Raw genomic sequence first — 17,859 nt, forward strand, 5'->3', positions numbered from 1 at the left:
CGTGGATATGGAATTACATCTGATTGGCTGATGCCACGGCATAGAAAGAACCAATCAGCACTCGGTTAGAGTTTCATGACTGAATTTTGTATATATACACACAAACTCGATTCCAAAAAAGTTGGGACACTGTACAAATTGTGAATAAAAAAGGAATGCAATAATAAAAAAATCTCATATTTATATTTTATTCACAATAGAATATAGATAACATCAAATGTTGAAAGTGAGACATTTTGATATGTCATGCCAAATATTGGTTTATTTTGGATTTCATGAGAGCTACACATTCCAAAAAAGTTGGGACAGGTAGCAAAAAGAGGCCATAAAAGTTAAATGTACATATAAGGACCAGCTGGAGGACCAATTTGCAACTTATTAGGTCAATTCAGAATTGGATCACCAATTCTCCCAATGCTGCGGTGAAAAATAGTGGAGCAATATCAGAAAGGAGTTTCTCAGAGAAAAATTGCAAAGAGTTTGAAGTTATCATCAACTACAGTGCATAATATTATCCAAAGATTCAGAGAATCTGGAACAATCTCTGTGTGTAAGGGTCAAGGCCGGAAAACCATACAGGATGCCCGTGATCGTCGGGCCCTTAGACGGCACTGCATCACATACAGGAATGCTACTGTAATGGAAATCACAACATGGGCTCAGGAATACTTCCAGAAAACATTGTCGGTGAACACAATCCACCGTGCCATTCACCGTTGCCGGCTAAAACTCTATAGGTCAAAAAAGAAGCCATATCTAAACATGATCCAGAAGCGTAGGCGTTTTCTCTGGGTCAAGGCTCATTTAAAATGGACTGTGGCAAAGTGGAAAACTGTTCTGTGGTCAGACGAATCAAAATTTGAAGTTCTTTTTGGAAAACTGGGACGCCATGTCATCCGGACTAAAGAGGACATGGACAACCCAAGTTGTTATCAGCGCTCAGTTCAGAAGCCTGCATCTCTGATGGTATGGGGTTGCATGAGTGCGTGTGGTATGGGCAGCATACACATCTGGAAAGGCACCATCAATGCTGAAAGGTATATCCAAGTTCTAGAACAACATATGCTCCCATCCCATCGTCTCTTTCAGGGAAGACCTTGCATTTTCCAACATGACAATGCCAGACCACATACTGCATCAATTACAACATCCTGGCTGCGTAGAAGAAGGATCCGGGTACTGAAATGGCCAGCCTGCAGTCCAGATCTTTCACCCATAGAAAACATTTGGCACATCATAAAGAGGAAGATGCGACAAAGAAGACCTAAGACAGTTGAGCAACTAGAAGCCTGTATTAGACAAGAATGGGACAACATTCCTATTCCTAAACTTGAGCAACTTGTCTCCTCAGTCCCCAGATGTTTGCAGACTGTTATAAAAAAGAAGAGGGGATGCCACACAGTGGTAAACATGGCCTTGTCCCAACTTTTTTGAGATGTGTTGATGCCATGAAATTTAAAATCAACTTATTTTTCCCTTAAAATGATGCATTTTCTCAGTTTCAGTAAATTCAGTAATAAATTCAGTGAATTCAGTATGGATTATTACAATTAATGGCAAAAGGAATGTTTGTGTGTATATATATACATATACACACACACACACACACACACATTTTATATATATATATATATATATATATTAAATTCAGTAAATTCAGTACCATAGGTCTGTCCAGTGGTAATGACGTCATCATAGCCCTCTGGAGTGTCATCTACAAATTTAACATGAAATCAATGCCATCAAGCTCAAAACAAACTTGAAAGTATATATTAACATGTAGAGATTGCGGAATTACAGAGACAGAACTACAACTGCAGTACAGACACCTGTTTTGTTATCTGGTTTTGGTCCATCAATGATGATTTCCTCATAGTATCCTGATGTTAATGCATTCCACCTTTCTTCAACATCAGAACAAATTATTAATGTAAAAAAAATATATAAAATAAAGATTTTGCAGAAATAAAATGCAGGCAGTAAGGTCTTTATTATTTTAATCATCGCATAATGAAATCACTTGACCAGTTTACAAGCATAGGCGGAGTTTGGGGTACAGGGAGTGGGGGACAAGAGACATTTATGATTTTGTGGGAGCTATGAATAAAATAAAAAATACATTTATTTGTATTCTTGATGCTGCTCTGTTGCACTTCATTACATGCAGCTCTGTTTGTTATTTAGATGACAAAAAGTTTTAAACGTTTTTTGGTTGCTGTCTCAATAGTCTTCACAGCGCTCGTCAATGTCAAAATGAGTGAGATGGCCATTCAAATCAATCAATGCTATTCTTAACATCAGACTCTATTATATTAGTAATGTATACTGTGGTGTGTACATTTACAGGCCATACATTTCCTGGAATTTGTGAATTTCACTGTTTACATTTTTTTTTTTTAACCAAGTTTGCAAATCACCTCTCTAACCTGAGAGAAGCAAATCATCTTCACACCTAGAATGCAGTTCTTCAGAGATGAAACTTTCTCCTGTTAAAGAAGAGCAGAACGGTTCATCAACACATCTCTTCATGGTAAGTGGAGAGGGAAATTTACCCAGCTGTCATTTTGCATCACCCCAGTACATAAAGAAGTTTGAATGAAATAAATACCAGGGAAAGGAGGTGAGGCTTTTTAATCAATGTAATTACTTGCAGGTGTGGTTTTTACATGATTGTTCATGGGTACAATGTGCACAAGAGGCAAAAGTTACAATGCAAGAGGAGAAGTGAACACTTTGTATGGACCCTTTGATCAGAACACAGCAGATAAAGTTTTTAACAATCTCTGATTATGCCTCACCTGTATGAGTGAAATTATTGCGTCTGTGATGAATTTCCTCATAACCTCCTTCACTTGGAGCCCTGTGTATTCCTGTGTACCAGTCAGAGAGAGCTGTGAGTGTAGAGAGACTCATGACTGATCACACACTGACTGAATAAGACAAAATATGACAGTCTCTGGATCTCTCCTACCTTTCCTCATCACTCTGTTCTGCTGAATCAGTATAAGTAGTGTCACTAAGAGCAGTAAGAGCACAACTCCCAGTACAATCACAAGCACAGAGAGAGACGGAGGAGTTTGTGAACGAGAGAATGATGTTGAGCTCACTGTCTGAGAAACTGGAAGAGAAGATGATGTTGTTGTGGCAGGAGTAGACAGTGACAAATCTGACAAAACAGACACAAACATATTAAAAATCATGGAAATTCACAAAATTTATTCACTCTTAAATTATCTATTGATTTTCTGTGACCTGCACAGGTGAGTCCAGCGTGATCTTTGTTGGAGCAGTCAGTGTGGTTCTTCAGGGAGAGAGGACAGTCCCACAGGTGAATCTCATTCCCTCTGCACTCGACTCTGTTCAGCCACACAACACCTTCACCAGCACCAAAGACTGAATTCCCATCAGCCCTCAGTGCTGCTCCACAACCCAGCTGCCTGCAGACCACCTGAGCATCGCTGATGTCCCACAGATCATCACAGACTGAGCCCCACACAGCGTTATGATACACCTCCAGCCTCCCAGAGCACCGACCCTCCCCTCCACTCAGTCTGAGAGGAACATGATCTAAATCACAGACAAGTAGACATATTATTGGCCAATAGAGTTCTGTCAGAACAGCGACACCTACAGTTTGGTATGTCTGTGGTGTGAGATTAAACCCACTTGGTGCCCCAAGCTCAAAATTACATACACATCACATATGGCTGTTATGATTTTTATGTTCTTCAACATCAAATGAACTTACCTGAACACTGTCTCTGATGTGGAGATGTGGAGCATGACAAAGAGCTTCTAGGTGACTCATGACTCTCCTGTTCTGTAATCACAAGTTAAATCAATATTATAAATACATTTTGTTCATACACTCAATAATGATAACGGATTACTACTTTATTCTTACCTGAGCAGATGATTTTGGCCACTTCATCTCTGTCACAGTCATTCTGTCCCCAGGGTAAAGATGGACACTGCCACAAATTTGAATCATGTGGTCGACATTTCACTTTATCCAGCCAGTTAGGAGCTGATTCCAGTCTTGGTATAGAATTGGAAAAAGCACCAGATCTTCCACAGTTCAGCTCTTGACAGATCAGACTCGCTGTATCTCTGTCCATCTTATGGTGACACACATTACCCCAGGATCCATTGTAGAAAACCTCAACATTCCCTTCACAGCCCTCAGTTAACCTGATCTCTTTAAACTCTAGATGGAAAAAAAGATGTGCCTTAAACAAGAGCAATTCTGGTTATGCTCAATCTAAAATATCACCAAAATAACTGGTTAATATAAGGGTAATCCATGCAGTCTAAAATATTACATCAGCCAAATAATATGTTAAAATGTTGTTCAAATGTAGTTTTTTTTTTTTTTTTTTTTTTTTTTTATAAAAATACATCTATGGCAAACATTTCTGCTAGTGTACCTGAGCACACGACTCCTACATCCTCCTTGTGTTGACAGTCATGTTTTCCCCAGCCTGGAGAAGAGCAGCTCCACAGGGACGTCTCATTCCCCTCACACTCCACCTCATCCAGCCATATGGGTCCAGAACCAGGACCAAACCAGGCTGGTACCTGCTGGTTACTGAGGGCCACTCCACACTGCAGCTGTCTGCACACCACATGGGCATCTTTAATATCCCAGGAGTCATCACACACTGTCCCCCATGAGCCGCTGTGAAAAACCTCCAGCCTCCCTGCACAGTCTCCCCCAGAACCCACCAGCCTGATGGACCCGTGACCTGATATTCAGAGAAAGAGAAACACATTAGTGATCACTAACAACTGAAGAATCTGCCCAGATGTTGCTCTTCTCACCAAGGCAGGTGATTGACAGCTGTTGCGTGGAGCTGCAGTTGAGAGTTTGTGGAGAGCTGCAGTTGAGAGTTTGTGGAGAACTGCAGTTGAGAGTTTGTGGAGAGCTGCAGTTGAGAGTTTGTGGAGAACTGCAGTTGAGAGTTTGTGGAGAACTGCAGTTGAGAGTTTGTGGAGAGCTGCAGTTGAGAGTTTGTGGAGAGGTGCATTTGAGAGTTGGTGGAGAACTGCAGTTGAGAGTTTGTGGAGAGCTGCAGTTGAGAGTTTGTGGAGAGCTGCAGTTCCCCAGATGAGCTTCACTCCCAGAGCACTGGAAGCCTGTCACACCCTCATGACTGTGTTCAGGACTGGATGAAGAGGAGCCGGAGAAGTTCAGCACAGAGCCACAGCCCAGCTGTCTGCAGACCACAGAGGATTCAGTGAGACTCCAGGAGTCCAGCAGAACTCTCCTCCAGACCTGATGGATGGAAGCTTCCATCTCCCCCTCACACTGTCTCTTTCCAGACAACCGCACCAAACCATCATGAACAGCCAGAGAGGAATCTGAGGAAAAGATCTTATGTTGTACTAAAATAAGAATTTTGTTATATATTAAAGACAGTTTTTCAGTAGCATAATGTCAAACAAGTTTACCAGAGCAGATGACTCCAACATCTCGTCTATGAGAACATTCAGCTCGACTCCATGAAGAGATAGAACATTCTGAGAGTTTTGTTTCATTCCCGTCACAATCAAACACATCAGCCCAGATTTCTCCACTTCCCTCTCCAAACCAGTCTGATCCCACAACAGACACAGCAATCCCACAATTCAGCTGTCTACAGAGGACACTGGCAGCTCTCATATCCCAGCATGCATCACACACTGTGCCCCAATCATTGAGAAACCTAAGCTCCACTCTTCCAGAACAAGAGTCTGAACCATTCATGAGTTTGGCCTCTGTGTAACCTGAATAAAGAGCAGAGAAGTTAAAATAAAGTGAAAAGTCAAATGCAGCTGACAGAGAACACATACTGTTTCAGATACAAATGAAGGGACACTGAATATTTATAATTTACCTGAACAGATCAGACCCACATTATTGTCACTAGTGCAGTTGTGTTTGTGTGAAGATGATATTGAGCAACCTGAAATCTGAGACTCATTTCCTCTGCACTGAATCTCTTGTGTCCACATCTGACCATCTCCTTTGCCAAAAGCAGCTTCTCCCAGCACCTGTACAGGAGCCCCACAGTCCAGCTCTCTACACACAACCTCTGCATCCTGCTGGTCAAAGTCAGCAGCACACACTGAACCCCAGGTGTTCCCATGAACCACCTCTAACCTCCCAGAGCAGAGGTGTGATCCATTAACGAGTCTAGAAGCTTTATGACCTGTTTATGTTACATGAATGACAGTGCACAGTAGACAAAAACAAATGTATAACCATACAAACATTTAAAGTTTTCCTATACAAAATATTCTTTGTCACAACAAATCCATGGGCAACCAAATTACTCACCCGAGCAGATGACACTGGCATCAGAATTGTGAGTACATGCATGAATACCCCATCCTGCTGACCCACAGTTCTTCAGTGTAGACTCTGATCCAGTACACAACACAATATACATCCAGATTGGTCCTGATCCTGGTCCAAAATGAGCACCACCCAGAGCATCTACAGGTTCTCCACAGTCCAGCTCTCTACACACCACTGCAGCATCAGCCGAATCCCAGCCAACACCACACACTGTTCCCCAACGACCTCTATGAAGAACCTCCACTCTACCAGCACAGCGACTCTTACCACCAACCAACCTTACATTCTTTTTATCTAAGTGGCAGAAGAATAGAAAGAAAGACTGTGGGTTGTCTTCACAAGTTCTCTAGCTCATGGATCGGTATATTGTGTACACAAATTCTGGCACTGGTAAAGCACACTGGCTCACTACACATCAAGACACTGTGTAGTGAACAGCACATTCCAGGGCCCAGCTTTATGGTGGGGCCCACTCTCTGGTTTGCTACATTTTGATTGGATCTTGGTGGACTAGCACAAACAGCTGTCTAACACCATTAGATAAGGATGCTAGGACAACTGCAAGACACCTCTTAGAGGGAAGAAGACCCATAATACCATTGGTCCACATGCGGTTTCTGCTTTTCTCACATCTGGACTGCCATAAAAATTCTTTAGGACCTTTTGGTTATGGCAGTGGTGGGTGAAAGTAAGAGAGGCCACAAGAATTCATCCAAGTCCATACATTCATTAAAACCTGACAACAATGCTGTACTGTGTGTTCAAACCGCTGCGGTAAAAAGTAAATGACAAGTTGTGGCAACCAATCCGAATCCTCTCAAGTGAGGACCTCTACATTCCAATTGGTTGCCGCCGAACCGTGTCATAGCCATAAAGTTGACCTGACTTCGGCTCACATTGAAAATGAATGACTTCCTGTCACTTTGGCGCTCTTGCCAGCGGCGGTGTGAACACGCGTTAAGTCTTTGTCTGGCAAACAGAGTTAGTTCTGAGTTCTGAGTTTCCTGTCTGGCGAGACAGTAACAAATACAAATTCTGAGTCTCCAGGCGGCAAAGGTAGAAGGCATTAACAGACACACTACGTTCACAGTCTTCATCCAGCAAAACAACAACAGATGCAGCTCGTTCCAAGTCTTTATGCCAGAGAGACAAAAGCAGATTGACCAAAGTCTCTGGCCCAGAGAGGAAGAAGACATACAGGCACATTTGCAACAAGGTTAAGCTCAGGAGAGCAAACCTTCACTTCAAGGTACATTTGTCTGAGTGTTCCAGATTATTAGGACCATTATATGTTTTATAGTTATTACCAGTTAATAACAAACAATCTTTCATTAATTTGTTTGATGCATAATAGGTTTCTTTACCTAATTAGCTTCAGAGAAACAACAATTTCTCTTTACATAAGATGATGTAACTCTGCCATAGCCACATCCAACTTAATCACTTGTATTTTATGCATCAAATGTACTTTATTCATTTATCATTCATTTAGTAGTTGTGTTGATTTACTCTTGTGTATCTTTTTGTTAATAAGAATTTTTTTTATTACACTTGTGTGATCCTTGCGCTGATAAAACAGGCTCTACAAGATAACAGATATCTCACAAATCCTTTGAGTGGTCAGATGACAAACTCGTTTCAATATACATGATTTTGACTTGTTTAACAATCTTTGACTGAGTTGAGAACCACTGCCTTAGGCAACGTGTGACCAAAACACAAAACATATTTGGTGCTACATGTGAGAAACTACATAATTCGTGCCTTGTGTGAGGTAAGTTAAACTGCCTCAACTGTTTACACAATTTCTGGTGACATGACTATGTTCTTGTGTTGTAAAATGTCACCACTGGTATTTTACAACAAAACACAGGACTGATATTTTTCTGACATTTTCATATGCTGTTTAAAGTATGTTATTAAATATACTTTGATTGTTGTTACATATCACTGCAACATTTTATGCAAATATTAACTAGATTATTTTCACTACCTATAATGATGTGTTTATGTTGACACAATTAAATAACAGTCCTTCTTTTCAAATCTTCAATCACATATCATGATATTGTGTTGATATTGTGTATGAGTAAAAGGTATGATATTACTCTCATATTATTTTAACTCACCAGCACAGAACAGCCCCTGGTAATTATCATGTGAAGAGCTGTTTTTGATTGAGGATGTTGGACAGAGGTGAATCTGAGACTCATTTCCTCTGCACTGAATCTCTTGTGTCCACATCTGAGCATCTCCTTTTCCAAAAGCATCTTCTCCCAGCACCTGTACAGGAGCCCCACAGTCCAGCTCTCTACACACAACCTCTGCATCCTGCTGATCAAAGGCAGCAGCACTCACTGAAACCCACGTCTGGTTATCAAGTATCTCTAACCTCCCAGAACAACTGGAGTTTCCGATAAGCCTGACATCTGAAGTAGCAAAAGAAAGAAAGAAACAAACAAACAAAAAATGTTGATAACGTTGTTTGTTATCTAAATGTGTAATTCTTATCATCATTGGTAAATATAGCAAAGAATATCCAAGAATATCCAAAGAATATCCAAATTACTCAATCTCATGTCATTTCAAACACTTTTGAATTTCTTTCTTTCATGGAACACAAAAGGAGAATGTTACAGAACATCCAAGTACTCTTTTCAATATAATGAAAATAAAATAATATGTAAAAAAGTACTCTACAGAACAAAGTCATAGAGGTTTGAAAATACATTAAGTAAATGATAATTTTTTTTTCTTTTTTTTTTTTTTCTTTTTTTTTGGTGAACCATCCCTTTTAAGCAGGTGGTTTATCAGTAATGTAAAAATTGAGCAGGGATGGAGCAGTTTACCTGAGCAGATGACTCCTGCATCTTTTGCATGATCACAGTTATAAACATACCAATCTATCATTCCACAGTTCTTCAATGTAGATTCTGATCCAGTACATAACTTGCGTTTTGTCCAGATTGGTCCTGATCCCAGTCCAAAATGAGCATTAAACAGAGCATCTACAGGTTCTCCACAGTCCAGCTCTCTACACACCACTGCTGCTTCAGCCATATCCCAGCCAACACCACACATTGTTCCCCACTGACCTCTATGAAGAACCTCCACTCTACCAGCACAGCGACTGTGACCACCAACCAACCTCACTCTCATAATGTCTATATAATAAATAAAGAGAGAGTAAAAAACATATGGACAAAGGGAAAGAATGAGGGGGAAACTATCACATAAAAAGATCATTCTAAACTTAACATTAATTTTTTTAAAGGGTCAAACCTGCACACACAAGTCCAACAACATTTTCATGTAAACAGGTGTTTTCATGTGATGGTGATGTTGGACAGAGGTGAATCTGAGACTCATTTCCTCTGCACTGAATCTCTTGTGTCCACATCTGAGTGTCTCCTTTTCCAAAAGCATCTTCTCCCAGCACCTGTACAGGAGCCCCACAGTCCAGCTCTCTACACACAACCTCTGCATCCTGCTGGTCAAAGGCAGCAGCACACACTGAAACCCACGTCTGATTATCAAGTATCTCTAACCTCCCAGAGCAGCGAGAACCTCCAACCAGCCTGACTCCTGAAAGAACAACACAGGAAAGAACAAAATTTAAACAAAAAAGTTAGTCCAGACAAATTTTAAATTGGCTTGAAAAAGCCGGTCCAAAACGTTAAGTAGTTTTATAATCATGAAAGTTTATTTTAGTTTAGACAGACAGACAGATAGATAGTAGGGGTGGGACGGTTCACTGTAAAAAAACCGAAACGTTTGGTTCTTCACAGACGGTTCGGTCTGCGCTTGCACCGCAGTTCATGGCAAATCTGACGACACATCTATAATATGGTTGGCTGAAAAAAAATGTGCAAATCAAACAGACTGATTCGACTAATGTATATTTCAGTCGATGTATGTGTCATTTACGCCGTCATCACCCGGGCATTGATACGAAAGAGAACTCGCACCCTCTGTGAAGAGATTGATTGTGTGTGTGTGTGTGTGTGTTTGTGTAACAGCTTGATTTTGCAGTGCTGTCTAATGTCCTTTAAAGCAAAAGTGTCCAAAAGTGGGAATTACAGTGTATTGCTACTGTAAAACTACATTACATGACTGTAGCATATGCACACGTATCAGGATAATCAATAAACTTTGGAGTTTTCAGAACGCTTTTAACCTGATGAACTGTGTTTGTAAATCACTAAATCGGCTCCGACCGGTCTGCAAAAGATGAGCCCACTTGACACCTTTGTTACCCTCCGAGGTAAAACAGGAGGCCCAATTTCCTTGCTCTGAGGACATCAAAGGGGCCCCTCATGTGGACTACGGGCCAGATCCACATTCCAACACCCACACACACAGGCACACACAAAGACACATACAGAAACACACAAACATACATTTTTGACTGTATATGTAAAATACAACTATGCCAAAATATACCCATCCTGTATTCTGAAGCGTATGCATGTTTCCTAGTGTTTAAATGAGGGTATTTGTGCTAGTGTGCATTTTAATGATGGAATTTTGTCTGTAAACCATAACTTCTGTTATATGCATTTCTGATCTATCGAGTTTGATCTCTCCGTAAAGCTCCGGACTCGAGCTATTCACTGAGATATGTCACATAGCTGACAAATGCATTTTTCTATGTGTTTAATGATACTGTGAAGAAAGCACTCCATCTCGAAATCAAAGAAATAACTTGCCCGCCAACTTTGCAGCAATGTCATTGGCTATTCCACCTCAAGGAGGTGTGTTGGCTTATCTATCATCAGCAAATTTAAAAGTACTGGCTAATGCTAAACGTAAATATTCTAAAATCATTATCCACGTCGGCACAAATGATGTTCGACTTCGCCAGTCGGAGATCACTAAAATTAACATTAAAGAGGTGTGTGAACTCGCAAATTCAATGTCAGCAGAAGTAATTTGTTCTGGCCCTCTTCCTGTTCGTCGGAGTGATGAGATAGTTAGCAGGTTATCATCACTCAATGGCTGGCTGTCTAAGTGGTGTCCGCAGAATAATATAGGTTTCATAGACAATTGGAAAAGCTTTTGGGGCAGACCTGATCTGTTGAAAAGAGATGGTATTCATCCCTCCTGGGATGGTGCTGCTCTTCTATCTAGAAATTTGGCAAATAGTCTTAGAGCTGAAACATGACAAACCAGGGCCCAGATCAGGACGCAGACAAACTGGCTAAACCGACCGTCTGCTAGCCGCCTCACGTCACAGAACTCAAATAATTCACAGCACATAGAAACTCTTTCACCTAGATATTATCACATAGAGACTGTGTCTGTACCTCGAACTAGTAAATACAAAAAACTTCCGAAACCTTTTAAGGGTAAAAATTTAATTGATGTTCAAAAAATGAAAATCACAGATAAATCAGATAAACAAATGATAAAGCTTGGGTTACTGAATATTAGATCTATTTCTTCAAAAGCACTTATTGTAAATGAAATTATCACAGACAATAAACTAGACTTGCTGTGTTTGACAGAAACCTGACTAAAACCAGACGATTACATTACTTTAAATGAATCTAGTCCTCAAGGTTATGATTATCGACACAATCCTCGACAGAAAGGCAAAGGGGGAGGTGTTGCTGTAATTTATAGTAATATATTCAGAATCATTCAAAAGAATTTCAAATATAATTCCTTTGAAGTGATGGTGCTTTATGTAACATTATGTAAGTTGACATTTGTGCTGGCTACTGTATACAGGCCACCAGGGCACCATAATGACTTTATCAAAGAATTTGCTGATTTTCTATCAAAGTTAGTACTGGCTGCAGATAAAGTCCTTGTTGTTGGTGATTTTAATATCCATGTAGATAATAATAAAGATGCATTTGGATTGGCATTTGCAGACATTTGAAACTCTATTGGAGTTAGACAACACGTGTCAGGACCCACTCATTGTCGTAATCATACCCTAGATCTAATACTGTCGCATGGAATTGATATTGATGCTGTTGAAATTCTACAGCAGAGCGATGATATATCAGATCATTATTTAGTCTTGTGTATAATACAATTAGCCAAGGCTACAAAACCACCACCCAGCCATAAATATTGTAGAACCATCACGTCTACCACTAAAGATTGCTTTATAAATAATCTCCCCGAGCAGTTTCATCGCCTTAGTATACCTGACAACTTAGAAGAACTCGATGCTGCAACAGAAACTATTGGCTCTCTCTTTTCCAGCACATTAGATGCAGTCGCTCCTTTATGTCTAAAGAAGATTAAGGAAACTAATCCAACGCTGTGGTATGATGAGCACACTCGGGCTCTAAAACGAGCTGTTAGAAAAGCTGAACGTAGTTGGAAGAAAACAAAACTAGAAGTTTTTCGCCTTTCGTGGAGAGAAAAAATGATTGAGTACAGAACGGCTATAAGAAATGCTAGATCTACTTATTTTTCAAATCTCTTAATAGAAAACAAACATAATCCTAGGTATTTATTTGACACAGTGGCTAAATTAACTAGAAACAGAGATTCAACTGCTGACGTTTCCATAGAGCACAGCAGTAATGACTTTATGAACTTCTTTACTTGCAAGATTGATAATATTAGAGAGAAAATTAAAAACATGCAACCGTCTACAGTTTCGCTTCAGACAGTGCACTGTAGTGTCCCTGAGGTAAAACTAGAATCATTTGCCGCTATAGGAGAGGAAGAATTATCTAAACTTATCAAATCATCAAAATCAACAACATGTATGTTAGACCCAATGCCGACTAAACTACTGAAAGAAATGCTTCCAGAGGTCGTAGGTCCACTACTTGATATAATTAATTCATCCTTAACACTAGGATACGTGCCAAAAACCTTTAAGCAGGCTATTATTAAACCTCTTATTAAAAAACCTCAACTAGATCAGAGAGATTTAGTAAATTACAGGCCAATCTCGAATCTACCTTTTCTGTCAAAGATACTAGAAAAGGCAGTTTCAACACAACTGTGCTCCTTTTTAGAAAGAAATGGAATCTGTGAGGATTTCCAGTCAGGATTTAGACCATACCATAGTACTGAGACTGCTCTCGTTAGAGTTACAAACGATCTACTCCTATCATCCGATCGTGGCTGTATTTCTCTATTAGTGTTATTAGATCTCAGTGCTGCTTTTGACACTATCGATCACAACATTCTTTTAAAAAGACTTGAAAACTATATTGGCATTAGTGGAATTGCTTTGGCATGGTTCAAATCGTACTTATCTGACCGTTATCAGTCTGTAGTAGTTAATGAAGAGATGTCGTATCGATCACAGGTTCAATATGGAGTACCACAAGGCTCAGTACTAGGACCGTTGCTTTTCACTCTGTACATGCTGCCCTTAGGAGAGATAATTAGGAAGCATGGTGTTAGTTTTCACTGCTACGCTGACGATACTCAGCTCTATATTTCCTCGCGCCCTGACGAAACCTACAAATTCACAAAACTAACAGAATGCATAGCTGACATTAAAAACTGGATGACAAGAAATTTCTTATTTTTAAATTCAGAAAAAACTGATATCCTAATCTTTAGACCAAAAACTTCCTCACGAAAAAACCTTGAATACTCTCTAACACTTGACGGGTGCTCCATTAAACCTTCGTCCTCAGTTAAAAACTTGGGTGTGCTCTTCGATACCAATCTTTCATTTGAAAGTCATGTTTCTAGTATCTGTAAAACCGCCTTCTTCCATCTAAAAAATATATCTAAATTACGACATATGCTCTCAATGACAAATGCGGAACAGTTGGTTCATGCATTCATGACCTCAAGACTAGATTATTGTAACGCTCTACTGGGTGGTTGTTCTGCTCGGCTTTTAAACAGACTACAGTTGGTCCAAAATGCGGCAGCTAGAGTTCTTACTAGAACCAGAAAGTATGACCATATTAGCCCAGTTCTGTCAACATTACATTGGCTCCCTATTAAACATCGTATAGATTTTAAAATCTTGCTACTTACTTATAAAGCTCTAAATGGTTTAGCTCCCCAGTACCTAAGTGAGCTCTTAATGCATTATAGTCCTTCACGTTTATTGCGATCTCAGAATTCAGGCCAGTTGATAATACCCAGAATATCAAAATCAACTGAAGGCGGCAGATCCTTTTCCTATTTAGCACCTAAACTCTGGAACAATCTTCCTAGCATTGTTCGGGAAGCAGACACACTCTGTCAGTTTAAATCTAGACTAAAAACACATCTCTTTGCTCTTGCATACACATAACACATTATCAATACATTAACATTTTTCAAATCTGTTAAAGGATTGTTACGCTGCTATAATTAGGTCGGCCGGAACTGAGAACATTTCCTATAACTCTAGATATACCTGTACATCAGAATAAGAATGGCATCTACGCTAATATCTGTCTCTGCTTATCCTGAGGTTTTCCGGGTGCTGGATCCAGGCCGTATCCAGATCAGATGGAGAACCTGTGTCTGGACCTGACTACAACGTAGCCCAGGAGACAATGGGCCTACAGATCCAGTTCTGGCTGCATCTATAATTCAGATTTTTAATCCCCGTATCCGCTTACATATATTTATATATAATCTATTTTTAATCTCTATAATACAAATGTATAATTCAGATTTTGATCTCCATATCCATTTACATATATTATATATATCTTCCAAGGGTTTTTTTCCCTCCTAGGACTTTTTTCCCAGTGTTAGCACGCTGGGTTTTTCTCCTAGGGGGTTTTTTCCACCCCTGGGAGTCAGCCGACATTGGCTTAATGTAGCACCATCTTGTATATGTTACATATTACCACGCTTGTTTGTACAGCTTATTTTTAACCACTTCCCTTTTTTCTGTGCTTCTAATATGTAAAGCTGCTTTGAAACAATTACCAATTGTAAAAGCGCTATATAAATAAATTTGACTTGACTTGACTTGACTATCATAAAAAGGGGCACCAGGATTCTTCTGTGTGTTCTCCCGACGGCCCTGAATCACTCACGCACGTCTCTCCCGGACGTCACGGCGACCGCGCTGCCATCGCGCTCACCTTCGGGACCACCATCTTCCAGCAAAACTAACTTTCAAGTCCTCAGTTCAAACCTTTCCGCGGAACGGAAGAAGCCAACGAACTGCACCAGCGCTAAACTGAAATTCGACATGCACAACCAATGCAAGTATACTGCCGTTTCTCAATCTTAGATAATGAAACTGATTTCCATGCTGGCTCCAAGGACTGTTTTGTAAGTTTTGCTACTTGCCTTCTCTCTTTCCTTCTCTACTTCCACTCTTGTACATATGTGTATACCTTCTGTATATATTTTAGACGTATAATCTCTGTAGTCGCAGGTTGTATATATTAAACACGTTATTCATGCTCGATTGTTCTGTTTGTTCTTTCAACCGAAGACCAAGTCACTTTAACGTTTTTCGATCACTTTATGCGTTGATGCTATAATAGGAATTTATTCTTGTGGCCAAAGAATAAATCCGTTTATAATATTCTGTGAGGGGCTTAGTTTGCTGGACAAACGAACAGTTTCTCTAAATAATTATTAAACCAGAACTAATCATATATATAATTGATTATAATTCATTGTAATTAATTAACCATATATGTTTAATTCCCCCTTGGGTCGGTATGTGCATAATAATTATTCATAAAGCTTTATGAATTATTATATTCATATTCCACCCATAAATTGATTAATAACTGTACGAACCGCTACATTGTTACATGACCACCCAGTTCCCTTTCATGGGAACTATCGATGCTACATCAATGACGTGATGGGAACCCTCTGTATGATGTGTTCGTGAAGCACCTCTGTATCCAACCAATGAGGAAACGAGATGTCAGAGGCGGGTGACGTCACGGACCAGGAAACTATAAAGCATACCCAGAACAAAGAACACTAGCTTCTGTTGTCTTCAGCATTGGAGGGCAGCCCCTCTCCAGAGAGGGTTGGGTATTAAAATACTTGGTACCCATCCCTCTTTGGCGCCCTCAGGGGGCCGTTCTGCTAACCCTGCCACCCAGTGTGCTTCAGGGCGCAGCGGTCTCCACCGACCCTCCGAGGAGGGCCGGTCATCACTTGATTCGGCTATTCCTTGGCGGTTCGCGCTTCAGGGCGCCGAGTCAAGTGCTCAAAAAATGCCAGAAGCCAGTCTCGAGAGACTGGTTCCCTTAGTAAATAAAGCAGAATGGAAACTTCTCCCAAATATTTCAAAATGGGTGCTGCTCACAATAGAAAAGGGTTACAAATTCGGGTCTCGCCCGCCCCAGTTTAATGGGGTCCTTCCCACAGTGGTGGCCACCGAGCAGTCTCTGGTAATGGAACAGGAGGTTATGACGCTCTTGCAAAAAGGAGCTATAGAAGGGGTTCTCCTCCCTGCAAGCTGTCAGGGTTTTACAACCAATGCTTCATTGTTCCAAAGAAGGATGGAGGGTTATCCCACAGATTAGGTCCGGGGACTGGTTTGTTGTGATAGACCTGAAAGATGCTTACTTTCATGTATCCATCCATCCTAAACACAGGAAGTTCCTCAGGTTTGCTTTCGGGGCAAAGCTTACCTGTACAGGGTTCTTCCCTTCGGCCTATCTCTATCACCCCACATGTTCACAAAGTGCGTGGATGCAGCTCTGGCTCCGTACTGAACTATATCGATGACTGGTTGATACTAGCTCAAACAGAACAGTTGGCAGTTCAACACTGAGATGTTGTTCTGTCGCACATGAAGAAGCTTGGGCTGAGGCTCAATGCCAAGAAAAGTGGGCTGGTTCCGAGTCAAATTACCAACTACTTAGGGGTAGTTTGGGACTCCACCATGCATATTTATCCCCTGCTCGTGTGAGTTCCATTCTCGGGGCCGTGAAAGGGGTGAAGTTAGGCCAGTCACTCACTGTAAAACAGTTTCAGAGACTGTTGGGTCTTATGGCAGCTGCGTCCAATGTGATAACTTTTGGCCTTCTGCACATGAGACCCTTATAGTGGTGGCTCAGGACCAAGGGGTTTTCTCCGAGGGGAAATCCTTTTCGCATGATCAAAGTCAAGCGGCGATGCCTTCGTGCTCTGGTCATGTGGAAAAAACCTTGGTTCCTGTCCCAGGACCCATGTTGGGGATTTCTCGTTGTCACGTAATGCTTACGACGGATGCTTCCCTCACAGGCTGGGGGGCGATCATGCGTGGTCGCTCAGCCCAGGGTCTCTGGGAGGACCATCAGAGTTCCTGGCACATAAATCAGCTGGAAATGATGGCGGTATTTCTTGCAGTAAAATACTTCCTCCCAGACCTGAGGGCATTAAAATGTGGGAGCAGACGCCCTGTCGAGGCAGGGGCAGAGGCCCGGGGAATGGAGTCTCCGCTCCGAGGTGTGGAGCTCACTTTGGAAAACTTCGGTCGACCTATTTGCTTCAGGGGAATCAACCCAGTGTCCACTGTGGTTTTCCCTATCTCATTCAGCACCATTGGGTCTGGATGCCATGGTACAGACGTGGCCGAGGCTGCGTCTGTATGCCTTTCCCCGTTCACTCTGCTCCCGGGA

General features: G+C 41.0%; 1 protein-coding gene across 1 annotated transcript in view; it reads right to left on the reverse strand.

Moving 5' to 3' along the window:
- LOC125245583 (scavenger receptor cysteine-rich type 1 protein M130-like) overlaps positions 1–15,378 on the reverse strand; it is a 36,576-nt gene extending 21,198 nt beyond the window's left edge. Inside the window, exons 1-16 of the mRNA XM_048156246.1 lie at positions 15,364–15,378; positions 9,889–9,925; positions 9,190–9,504; positions 8,656–8,769; positions 6,320–6,634; positions 5,877–6,191; positions 5,452–5,766; positions 4,822–5,361; positions 4,428–4,745; positions 3,905–4,207; positions 3,749–3,820; positions 3,253–3,609; positions 2,972–3,166; positions 2,799–2,891; positions 2,427–2,486; positions 1,664–1,714 (exon numbers count right to left, since the gene is read on the reverse strand). Coding sequence (XP_048012203.1) covers positions 1,664–1,714; positions 2,427–2,486; positions 2,799–2,891; positions 2,972–3,166; positions 3,253–3,609; positions 3,749–3,820; positions 3,905–4,207; positions 4,428–4,745; positions 4,822–5,361; positions 5,452–5,766; positions 5,877–6,191; positions 6,320–6,634; positions 8,656–8,769; positions 9,190–9,504; positions 9,889–9,925; positions 15,364–15,378 — 3,415 coding nt within the window. The remainder of the gene's footprint in view (positions 1–1,663; positions 1,715–2,426; positions 2,487–2,798; positions 2,892–2,971; positions 3,167–3,252; positions 3,610–3,748; positions 3,821–3,904; positions 4,208–4,427; positions 4,746–4,821; positions 5,362–5,451; positions 5,767–5,876; positions 6,192–6,319; positions 6,635–8,655; positions 8,770–9,189; positions 9,505–9,888; positions 9,926–15,363) is intronic.
- Between the last annotated feature and the right edge of the window lie 2,481 nt (positions 15,379–17,859).

Source organism: Megalobrama amblycephala, linkage group LG14, assembly GCF_018812025.1.
Source record: "Megalobrama amblycephala isolate DHTTF-2021 linkage group LG14, ASM1881202v1, whole genome shotgun sequence".
Taxonomy (NCBI): domain Eukaryota; kingdom Metazoa; phylum Chordata; class Actinopteri; order Cypriniformes; family Xenocyprididae; genus Megalobrama; species Megalobrama amblycephala.